A 12,943-nucleotide genomic window follows, 5' to 3' on the forward strand; every position below is an offset into this window, starting at 1 on the left:
TTACTTATTAAATCATTTTATATTGAATCACTTGAAAAAGCAACAAACAGTATTAGATAGGTAATTTATTACGTATCAGAATCTCTTGTCTAATTAACAAATGAGTTCTTTTTCTCAAGGTATTTTTGAAATAAATTTAAGTGTTTGCTTAAGTAATGATATTCTCCAATTTATATTTTTAAATTTATTTTTGGTTATTTTTATTTATGTATTTTATGCCTTTCAGAGCCTTGCTGCAGTAAAAATGGTCCTATTTCCCTTGTGTTCTTAAATGAAGTTCATCATGCTCTGCGTTACCAAGTGGAGTTAGATGAAAACTGCATTGATCGAGTAGGTTTTATTTAAATAACAAAATTTATATTTTGTTTACCTTAATATAGTTTATTTTACATAAACTCTTTTTTTTTTTTTTTATTGAATACAGCAAAAACTTTTTAATTCTATGTTCTAAATTATATTTATTGGTACATTTTAAGCAGTGAGGTAGAAACAATAATTTTTTTTTTTAGAAATATTTTTTCTTTCATAAATTTTTCAGATTTCTGTTTAATTTCCCTAGTTTAATTCTAACTCAAGATTGTAACTACTTTCTTAATTTTAAATTTTACTTTATAGGCAGTATTTGAACGTATGTTATTGGAAGATCCTGCCCAACACATTGTTCGTAGAAAGAATTTCCACGATGATGATAACATTGCTTCTGAAAAAAGAGTCATGTTCTATTTATATCAATCTTACCATCGACTAAAGTCAACTGATTTTAAGGTTTGTTCAGTTTATATTTTTATTTAACTTATGATATTTTTATTTAACTGTAATGGGTGGCGACAGAATAGAGAGAATTAGGAAAAGTAGGGGAATTTTATCAGTTTGGAAAAGTTCAGGGTATTGTCATGAGATTCAACTAAAAAGTCAGGGGAAATGAATTAATTTGAGTGTGAAGTGCCTAAAAATGCAATATTTTTCAAAGAAAAAATTGGTGTTATTATAATTTAAAAAAAAGTTTTTTTTTTCTCATCTATAAGGTAGTATAAGTGTTTTATAATATTTTTTGTTCATAAGAATAAGGTATACATGAAAATTATGCCACCTGTTACAAAAAATAAGAAAAGGTAGTGAAATTTTTTTTTTTTAGTGTTTATGACTACCCTAATTAAAGGATATAATTATATTTTATCCTACCTTAATTAAAGGATAAGAATATAATTGTATTGATTATTATATCCTAAATAAAGGTTATAATAATCCTAATTAAAAAAAATTATAATTCAAAATTTATTTATTATTTTTGCTTGTCTCAGATTAAGACACACATCTGAATAACAAAACAGAATTTTTTTTGATAAAAAGAAATTCATTTTGGAGTGCTATTGAGAAGCCCAATATCAAATATCATGTATTTCTAATTTTCTTATCAACTAATATTTCATAATGTAAATTTTAACCAGAAATATGTTTTGAAATATTTGTTTCTGACAAGAGTATGAGATTAATAATCTTTGCTCATTGAATAATTTTATCATTATTATAAACTGGTTGCTTAGTTTTCAAAGTGTTTGTTGTATATTTTTTCTTTGCCTAATTAAGTAAAATGGTCTGGTGTTAAGATCCTTCCTGCTCCCTTCCTTAAAAATTTTCTTAACTCGAATTATGTTAGACCATATAATTTTTTCAACACATCTTTTTGCACATTATAATGTAATATCAGTTTTTTATATACAAATACATTATTCTATTGCACATTATGCAGTAAATCTATTGTTTTTTTGGTCTACAAAAAAAAGGTTCTTGAAATCTTTTAGATAATTAATATTATTCATTTATTTATTGTTGAATCAAAAGTCTTATTTAATGTTGTTAATTGTTTTTGTCATCATTTCCCCTAACTGTGAAATGTGAAATCACACACTCACTGTTCTTTCTCTGAGAAAAGAGACTCTTGGTTTAATTACTTATGCTGGCTTTTAACGTTTCAAACTTTTAACGTTTAACGTTTCAAAAAATATTTTTATCAAATAACTTGTAACCTAATTTTCTTTACATTTTATTATAAGTTTTCTGGAGTAAATGTTGTTAAATTGCTGTAAATCTGGTATATTGAAAAGTTGAAGCTTTTAAATTAATTTTGTAGGCACTATATATGCTGAATACTATAAATTTACTAAATACTTAAAAATGTTTTGAAATAATCTGCATTTCTCATAATTAGGACTGGGCGATATTAGAAATTATATATCGTGATATATCGTCAGTTTTGCATCGCGATATAGCGATGTATCGCGATATAGTATTTTTGAATTTCATTTACTTTAAGGCACAGAAAGTCAGATTTCAATCAAGACTTCATACGCATATTGATTTAAATCAATTTATAAATTTGAAAATATATATGTTTTGCTAAAGAAAGATATTAAATAAATTGACTAAGATGTACAAATCTTACTTAAAATATTTATTGAAAAAATGTGTGTAGATACAGAATGAAATATTTGCACTTCTTTATCGTTTATAAGGTATAAGCAGTCTTAATTTAAGTTAACCCCTAAAACACCCTTAATGAAAAAAAATATTGTTATTAAACAAAAGCTGATTTTAAAATTTCAAAATATATTTTAATTAAAATAAAAGTTAGATTGACTAAAAGCCGAAGTTTAAAATTAAAAATGTTCGAATTTTAAACTAAAAAGTAAACATAAGATTTGTAATAATTTCTTAAAATTTTCGTTCTCTGAAAGATTTCTCAGTTTAAAAATAAAAAGGGAATTTTATAAAGATATCTAGCTGAAATTATTGAAAGAAAATTTAAAAAATTAAAAAAAAAGCTTTTTAAGAAATTCATTATACACTTAAAACAAAGTGTTAAAAATATTTTTTTTTTTAAAAAAAAAGAAACTTTTTTTAACAAATCAATATTTGCTTGTACTATTATGCGTAAATAATTACAGAATTATTAAGTTCGATCGTAATGTTCAAATTCTTAATGAAGAAGTAAGCATACAAGTTTTGTTATATTTTCTAAAAATGATCACGCAAATAACAAAAGATTTCTTAGTTTAAAAATAAAAAAATAAATAAAAGTGAAATTTATCAATATATTTACCTAACAGCATAGGAGCAAAATTTAAAAAATAAGTTCGTTAAAAAATTATTTGTATGCTTAAAACAAAGAGCTAAATAAATTTTCGAAAAAAAAATGCTTCTTAAACACTATTTTTATTATTATTTCATATAAATAATTAAATTAAATTAAATAATGACCGAATTATGAACGAAAAACAAAGTAAGGTAAAGTTTCTTAATTAAATTCTTAAAAATAAAAACAAAAGAATTGTGATATTCGGTAATATATTTAGCCAATTAACTAATAATATAAAACGAAAATTAAAAAAAAATAATGATTTTACTCTCTAATAAAACGAAGTAGTAATTGATAAAAAAAAAAGAAAAGAAATGAATAAAATTCGCAAACTTTTCAAATTCTTTTGAACAAATAAAGTTTATTGACTTATGTCCAAAAAATAAGTTTTGTTTTAACTTTATTTCTAAAAATAAAAACAACTCAAGATTTATAAATTTAAAATCAGTAATAGAAGCCCATTAAATTATTAGAAGTTTTATCCGAAAGGTTTATAATAAATTAAAAGAAAGTAAAAAAATAACCTAACAAATTTATTTACTTTGTAATTTAATTCCTTATGGGTGCCTTAAATTAGATTTCCGATAATTTTCACATTTAAAAATATAAAAAAAGTTTTGTCAGAAAATAAATAAAAAACTTACCTAATTAATGAAGAAACTTTTCTTTATAAATTCTTTTCAATAATAGATTGAGTTCAGAACAAGGTTACGACGGCGATCACGAAGTTAATCCCATTGAAAATAATCTACAAGAAACGATTTCAAATCGCGAAGTTGCGAAAACGAACATGTGATATAACGATATAAGTTCTCAAAAGTGATTCTGATTCTACCGCTCATCAGTCAAGGCCGCCTCAACTTAACGAAACAATATCGTCTTCCACAGCGTGAGTTGGCATCGGAACGTAAGAGAAAGTCCTTGCATGTATCGCTATATCGTTATATCGTCTTCTTCACTCGACGGCTTAAATCAGATTTCTGATGCATCGCTTGGAATGAAAGTCGCTGTATCGGTTTGCCGATATAGGCGTTAAATCGATATGTCGCGATATATCGATTTATAGCCCAGTCCTACTCATAATATATATTTCACATCTTAACTAGATTTAAAAATTCTTAATTTATTTAATCTCTCCAACTACCATAAATGCACTTTGATATTATTAACGTTAATAATGGTATACAGGGTTAAAAACTTGTGCTGAGAATAAAGCCTGGCTGATATATTTGGCTCTTTTGGCATAATTTTTTGTATATGTTTAATTTTCACTTTTAAATGAATTAAACATATTTAAATAATTTATGATATTTCTACTTTTAACTTAATCACATTAAGTGTAGTTATTAATTAGCTTTTCTCACATGATATAATGATAAAAAAAATAACTTTTTGTTGGAGAAAAATTGAATTGAATTCCTAAAATAACTTACTTGATTTGTTAATGACAATAATTGAAAAACAAAATATGATTTTACAAAATTAATTGTTTTATTTTTCTGTAATTTTCCTAATTTTTTAATTTTTCTCTCCCTCTCAGATTGTTTAGTTGATAATTTGGTTTTCAAAATTTGAACAGGGAAATATTTTTAAAGGTAGTTATTTTGCTTTAAGAAGAGTTTTTAAAAAAGTTCCACCTTAACTAGTCTCCGTTTTATGTTAGCTTTCAATTCTTGTTTCATAACAAACATATAAAATGAAAGTATTAATGCCTAATAATCTATAGCATATAATTTTATGAAGCATTTAAAACCTATGTCAATGGATGTAAAACTTTTACAAAGTATGAATGCTTTGAATATTGATTGCTATTGGAAAAGAAGAGAATAGAAAAAAGTGACAACGTTCTCTCATATCATCCTGTGATTTTTTCTAGGATTCATCTTCTAGATATATATCTTTTTGGGGCTGGAATTTATTTATTTCCAATTGAAAAATTTCTCAGCCCTATAATTTTAGTAGTTTTTTTTTGTGTGACTTAGCATTGTCAAGGGTTTCTACTTTATGAATTAATTGATGTTTTTTTTCCTTTAATGTTTAATGTTTGTTTAATTAGACATTCAAGTGCATTTTTGTTTCTAATTCTCCACTGTAAATTGCTTATTTGAACTGACCCAAATTTTTTTTTATAAACATATACAATAAAACATATAAAATACGTTATTTTCATCTTTATTCATAAAGATTTCACTACCATAAGTTACTATAGGCCTAATTACCTTTTTTATAAATTTTATATTTAAATTATTTAGTTATGAGTTTTTTCTTGAATTAGTATTGGTAACATATGTTTCATTTTTATTTATTTATTTTTCTTTTGAATTCTTAGATTAGACCATTGGAAACAGCACATCATATAATTGTGAATCAAACTGCCTCAGCACTTTGTAATCCTGAGTTATTTCCAGATTCCAAACTTGCTGAAGACTTCATGAAATTATTTTTGCATTATCATGAAGAATCAGGTTTGTATCTTGCTATTACCAATTAAAAGTTAAAGTAATTTGCGTATAATGTCATCAGGTTTTATTATGAAAATCAAAAGATACAATTGATATTGAAACTCACTTTTTTGTAAACTTTAATTTTCAATATGCCAATGAAGATGAAAAATAATTTGCGGTGAAAAGTTTCTCCTGTTGTATATCTTCCTCTTAATTGAGGGTATCTCACATTATCCCCCTCAATAATTTTAAGATTTTATTCTCACTTTTTCTTTTAGACTACAAAAGAGCAGGGTTCGTGATTTTTTTGATTTGAATCGGATTTTTTTGATTTAAATCAGATTTTTTTGATTTTTATTCAAATACACTGTAGGAACTTTGATTTATGATTTAAAAAGCTTTATAAATGCTGAATCAAAATTAAAGTAAGATTAAAAATAAGTTATAACAATATTTTAGAAGCTCTAACTACCTAAAACAATTTTTCATTACCTATAATACATGGCTTTTAATGCATAACAATCATTTTGAAACAAATGCATGATTGAAATTTTAAGACTAGATGAAATAGAGAGTTTAAAGAATACTTTAACTATTAAAACAAAGTTTCAATTAGCAAACTATAATTTTAATTCAAAATTGTGATTTTTTTTTACATGTCTTGATTTTTAAAATGACAAAATTAATGTAACAGAATTCCTCAAAAAATAAATATTTAATCTATGTATTTTAATATTAAAATATTGATTTTTAATCCTATATCAAAGAAGATAAGTTAAGCTAAAAAATATCTATGTACTCAGAATTTTTTTTCACAAAATTTCTTTAAAGAAAATCTGATAATGTCAAAGAAAATGTAAACATATTATGAGAAAAAATACTGATTGATGAAAACAGACAGCACAATTCTAATTCTGGGTTATTTAATTTAATGACATAGACATTTTCATTCTGTGATTTGAAATTAATAAACACAATATGAAGGATAGCATTAATACAATAGTTTGTTATTTATTGCTAAACTGTTTAAAAAGAAACACAAGTTTTCCAGCTTTCTCATTTCCTAAGCTATTGCACAGTTTAGATTGTACTAAACCAAATGTCGAAAAAACTCTTTCAACAGATGCAGAAGAAGCTTGTGCTGTAAATAACTGTGAAATCATATCTAACACAGCATTTTTTACCTCCACATTCCCGGCAATTTGAGATTTCCACCAATCTATAGGACTTACTTGATTGACAATATTAGGGTTAAAAAGGAACTCGTGAAAGGGCTCTGACTTAGCTTGATATTTAAAAATAACAGGCATTATTGATTGTGGGTATTTTTCATTTATGAAAATTAAACTTTCTGTTTTTTCAACAGGGGTCAAGTTAATTCCAGCGTAACGGGGGTCTAACAAATTTGCTAGAAAATGTGGTGGACCTAACGCCTGACTATAGCGATTTGAAAATTTTGCTAAACACGCTTTATCAAGATTCTCATCTTTTAGATCTTTTTCCAATTTTTTCCAAATATCAACAGCTTTCGAAATGGTGCAATCTTTCTGTTGCATTTTATCCAAAGCTGTAGAAATGGGTTTTAAAAGCCTTAAAAGTTCTTCAGCACTTCGCTTGATTCCAAAGTTAGTGACTTTTTTATAAACATTATCATCAATATCTTTGCGATTTTCATCGCAAACTTTAACAATGATTGACCAGTTCCTCAAATAAGCAGAAATACAGTCAGCCATTGTATTCCAACGAACTTCTAGTGGTATCACTAATTTCAATCCCCCAGCTTCTCTATATTTAGCATTTGCCAAATGATTATTCCGAAAATATTTCACTATATGTAATATTTGTCCTTTTATATTTGGAATATTTATATCTTCTGCAAAAAGATTTAGCAAATGGGCGGAGCAGCCATATGTGATTAGGTTTAAATTAGGATCACTTTGAATGTTGGTCCGCATACCCTTCACATTGGAAGCATTATCAGTGACACTGCTCCGAACGACACATTTAAATTCATTTTCACATTTTATTATAGTACTTTTAGTAACTTCTGCTAAGTACTCTGATGTGTGCGAACTGCCGGATGTATCAATAGAATCCACTAAATAATTTTCACCTTTTTCAGTGGTTACAACAGCACAGAGTATTGGTTCATTGTGGACATTTGACCATCCATCTATGCTTAAGTTCACAATTTGTTCATTTAGATATTCATAACATTTGGCTTTCTCTTGGTTATATATAGAATCTAGTAATGCACCACCTATTTCTACTTCATTAGGAGCAGTATAACCTGGTCTCAAAGCAGAAATCATTTTTTTTAAACTGAGGGTGTTGAACATGATGAAAAGCAGAGTTGGTTGCATAAATATACTTAGCTACTTCTTCATCCAGGCTTTGTTTTTGTGTTTTAGTGGTTTTTATCACATAAGCAGTCATGCTGGTCTGAACGTTATTAATATTTTCCATCTCAGTTGCTTTCCTCTTCTTAGTTTTTGTTGTCTCTAGCACCTCTGTATCTTTGCTAATAGCTTTTTCTGAGATGGGTGGAATTTCAAGTTGTTCATTTTTATCCATCTCTTCCTTATTACAGGGCAAACATATTTCCACATGCTTTTTTAACCTTGCTACTAAACCCATTATAACTTTTCCACAATTCTTGCATTTAGCTTTTACTCCTTTTCCTGAAAATGTAGGCTCTTCATCAAAATAAATCCAAATGTCATTCTTTTTCCTTCCTGCCATTTTTCTACTAAGTTACTCAAGGACTGCAGACTTCCTATTTTTCCTACTTTTATTATTATTTCAGCACCCCTCTTTTTCTCCTATATTTTATATTTTTTAAAAAATCATGTCATTTCTGCTATTTCTTTAATGCACAGTGATAGCCAAGGAAACAGAATAATGACTCAGGGTAAAGTATTGCAACTGCACCTGTTTTTCAATTCCTTTGTTCTGAATGGGGTGTGAGAAGGGGGGAGAACATGGCAGAACATGAATTCTTTTTACTTTGCAGCTTCTGTCTGTCTATTCTTGTTTGAGAAAAAAAAATTGATTATGACTGGTCAGCTAGAATTTCAATTAGATATTATTAAAAAAAAAGAAGCTGAAATGGGGAAAGTTTAAAAGATAGTTTGCTCTAGAAATCATGTTCTTTATTTCATTTTTTTAAAGAAACAAACTATGTTGTACATTTAAATAAAAATTTGACAGAATTAAAGATCAACTAAATAAAAATCTTTATATTGTACATTTATTAATTAAAAAAAAATTGATTTTGTTACAATTTCAGATTTTTTGAAAAATAATTAATTAATAAATGTGCTTATTCCATTTTAAATGTATGTAGTGTGTTGTAACTTATATATCTGTTATTAAAAGTAGTTTGCATTTTCCACCAATAAAATATAGTGTAGATTTTAATTCCATGCTTTTTCAATTAAAAGAGTAGAAATTTAATTAACATAATTTGCATTTTTTTATGAAAAAAAGTTCATGTTTATTAATTACTCTCTATAACTATGCAAGCCTATATTAAGACTGCATTAAATGTTTACTTTAATCTGAAAGATTTTTAAAAATGTAATTTCAAATGTGTTGGAATTTAACACACACCAAGGAAGTAATTTTGTTAATTAAACTTAATTAATGCTGCAATTTATTTAAAATGAATTTTAAAACTAAGAAAAGAAAATAATAAATGTATCAATAATTAATCACTGTTTTTTAACTTTTTAAATCAATATATATAAAAAAAAATCAGTTGATTTAAATCAATGATTTTTTTAAAAAAATCATTTGATTTAAATCATGATTTAAATCGTGATTTAAATCAACGAATCCTGCAAAAGAGATATTCTATATTTTTTTAAAAATTAAATGGTTTTAGATAGGATATAATGTAGCAAAATTATATTTATAAAAACTTCTAAAATTTCTCTGAAACAAAAAAAAAAGTGAAAATTTTATTTTTTGTGCAAGTGGTATTTTTAAAAACCTTTAACGGATTTATTTATTATTTAGTTTCAGTTTGAACGCAACTATTTTAATGAAACAATTGGGTACAGTTAAATCTTTATGCTACAACTTTGAAGGGAACATTTTAGTTAAATACTTTTTAACAGTAAAGAAAATAAATGTAGTGATATTTAAAAAATGTTAAACATGTATTTACTTTAATTTAAAAAAAAAAAAAAAACTTGTTTCAAACAATCCTGATATTTTTGCTTCTTCATTTGATTTTACATTTTGCTAAAGTATTTTTATTTCATCTTTCATTTTTGGCAAATTTCCTCTATATTGGTAGGATGTTCTGATACAGGGGACTGACAAAAGCTGGAAAATAGTTAAGCAATTGAGCATTACATAAAATTTTGAAAAATTGACCTTGTGATGATGCTTGATTCATGAATCTAGTTTATGATGATTAGTAATTTGAGAATGTAAATTTTTTGATGTGAATTAAGTTGCAATTCTTTGGTTTACCAAACTTTTACTAGGCTTTATAATATAGTTAAAATGCCATTTGTTTATTTTTCTCTGTTTATGAGTAGTGCAAATAAATAATGTATTTTCTTAGGTCACTGTGAAATTTTGTCTCAGTTTTTGATTGATGTATCTACATCCATTATTGAACTTGGGAATGACCTAGTGTCAACATTGAAATCATCTTTTGTTTACTTACAAACTAAGTTTTTACATACTACATTATCGGACAGAAACTTATTCAGATATATCGATGTTTTGAATTATTTCACTGGGTCAGAAAATTTGATCAAAGTAAGTTTTCTTAAACTTATTCTCAGATAATCTAAACAAAATGAATAAAATTTATATGTGTGTTTAATTAGTGCGTTTATAATGAATGATGATAAATTAAATGTAGAAGGTTGAGATATGTTATTCTATTACATTATAAAGCTGTGTGGAGAAGGTCTTAAGTGACTTTTTAAGCTTTAAAGTTTATCAGCTTTGAGCTTTAAAGTTTACAATCTGAATGCTTCTAATTGGTAAAATCTGTATATCCTTGTTACTCGTTTGACTATTAATGTCATTGTATTTATTTTATAATAACTGTGATCCGATTTCTTTGAACTTATTATTAAAACTTTATATAAAATTTTATTGAAAAATTGAAAATTATAAAATAAACAATCAATCTTAGACCAAATAATGTTACTTGTTGCCAGACAGGGACATCTTAGAATTGAAACTAATAAAAAATAAAATGATAAATTCTGATATTATATGTATCTTATGGCATTTTTATTTGCTTTAAAAAAAAGGTTTTCTTATGTTAATATTCATTAACTGTTTGTTGTCAAATGTGTTCGGTGCTGTCTTGCTATCTGAAAACACTCTAAAGAATCCCACTGAGATTGTCAAAAAATAAAAACTTGACCAAAAAAAAAAAAAAAAAAAAATCTATATTGCAAAGTAAAAAAAACTAAAATAAGAGCTTTAACCATACATTTCTATTTTTTTACAAAATATGTCACTAAGGACCTTTATCCACAAGTTCTTCAATTTGAAAGGAATTTTTAAGTTCTTAATTTTTATTTTCCGTTGAGAAATCAAAATTTGATTTTAAGCTTATAGATTGTTTATTAATTAAAATTGGAAATAAAGTCAAAATTATTTTAATGCAATTGTTTTTTAAAAGAAATTTGTTTAGTTAAGGATTTACATTACTACTTTATAAAGTAATGATTTAGTTTAAAAATGGCATACCAATAAGATGACCTCAAACTTGATATTTTGTAATAATTTTTATTTTATTTTTTACTTACATGTGCTTCCATATTTTCTGCAGGGAATTATTAAGTATAGCATGCCAAAAGAAATAAAAAATGGCAAAGCTTATCAGAACAGTTTATTGGGACTTCCTTTGGGTGTCTCATGCCTTCCAAAAACAGAAATTGATCGTTATGAATTCTTTCAAGATCCGTCAAGGTATTCTTCACAAGATCATGCTATCATGGAAGAAAGATTATCATTGGTAACTATTTGTTTCATTGCTTTAAATGTTTTAGCTTTATTAGTTGTGAAACGACCACCATTTAAACCGGAGTAGTTAAATATGTTTAAATATTTTTATTTAAATCCATTAATATTTAAGTGTTTTAAAAATATTTTATTTAAATTCATGTGATAAAATATTTTTTTAATTAAGATAAATATGTATATTTCCTGAAGTATTTCAGTTTCTGTTGGTTTGTGAATAAATATTGTATTGAGGAACTAGTAAATTTTTTTAAAATATATTTTTTTATTTTCTAATTTGTTGAATTATCATACTCAATTTAATAAAGATTTTTTCCCTTATAGCCCTTAACAAATCTTGCAAAAAAAATGCATCAATTCTTTGATAAAATACTGAGGAAATCAGCTGAAACTCGGGAGATGTTGCTGCAATGGCTTGGAAGTTGCTTAGATGCTAATAATGGTAAGAAATTAATCATAATTTCTCTGTTTATTATTGTTATTTTTAATATGCTGATCACTTTATCATGATATTGTGGTAGTCTGTGGAAATAAATAAAATTTGAATTCTGCTTCTCCTGCTAGAAGGAAATAAATTTTTTCTAGTTATTAAAATATGATAAAATTAAATGATTTTGATTAGTAAACATATGAACTTCCTAATGATAATTTTAATTGTTCATGTTTATAAACTGCTATATTTAAATAGGGGGAAGGTACTTTCCCAACTTATACATGTTTTGTTTTTTAATTTTTGTCCTAGCTATAAAAAAACTATTAGCTTGTAATAAATGTTTTGCAACTTTTTTTTTGGCTGATTCAATCTCTATATTGTAAGCATTGAAGATATTGAATTAATATTACATTTATTCCCCAATTTTGCAAAAATATTTGAGTGTTTTCAAATTTTTATTTATTAATGTTATGTTCAAAGAAATAAATCTGGTTAGTATTAATAATTACCAGCAGTTATTAGCAATCACTATCAATTTAATTATTAATAATTACCAGTGAAATATTCATAATATAGTGATGAATTCTCACAAATTATTCAGTTATTCCCCAACTTTTTTGGTTATTATTAATAGTATTATAAATAACTTAAACATACTTCTGCCTCTGTATGACCCAAGTAACATTTAAGAAAAAAATGTATGAAGTCTGGGTCTATGCATAAAAATTCTTTTATCTTAAAACAGACATTAGTGTAGGAAATACTGAACTAGTGTATAACTGGTAATAATTCTTAACCTTAATAATTATAATAAAAAAATATGTGTAAATACTGAGCAAAAGCCCTTAACATTGAAAAATATCTGGGAAAAACAAGGGGAACAAAATTAATTGATATTGATGTTTGCCCCATAGACCAGCGGTTTTTAAA

At 25.5% G+C, this 12,943-nt stretch overlaps 1 protein-coding gene across 9 annotated transcripts in view; it reads left to right on the plus strand.

Annotated features, from left to right (window-relative positions):
• Nucleotides 1-12,943, plus strand: part of LOC107441297 (ubiquitin conjugation factor E4 A) — a 45,906-nt gene that overhangs the window by 8,988 nt on the left and 23,975 nt on the right. For all 9 annotated transcript variants that reach the window (XM_087157362.1, XM_087157363.1, XM_087157370.1 and 6 more), the window contains exons 3-8: nt 227-330; nt 616-765; nt 5,466-5,601; nt 10,157-10,356; nt 11,390-11,575; nt 11,905-12,022. In XM_087157362.1, coding sequence (XP_087013488.1) covers nt 227-330; nt 616-765; nt 5,466-5,601; nt 10,157-10,356; nt 11,390-11,575; nt 11,905-12,022 — 894 coding nt within the window. The remainder of the gene's footprint in view (nt 1-226; nt 331-615; nt 766-5,465; nt 5,602-10,156; nt 10,357-11,389; nt 11,576-11,904; nt 12,023-12,943) is intronic.

The sequence above is a fragment of the Parasteatoda tepidariorum genome, chromosome 2 (genome assembly GCF_982258835.1).
Source record: "Parasteatoda tepidariorum strain Cologne lab strain chromosome 2, Ptep-v5.0, whole genome shotgun sequence".
Lineage (NCBI taxonomy): Eukaryota > Metazoa > Arthropoda > Arachnida > Araneae > Theridiidae > Parasteatoda > Parasteatoda tepidariorum.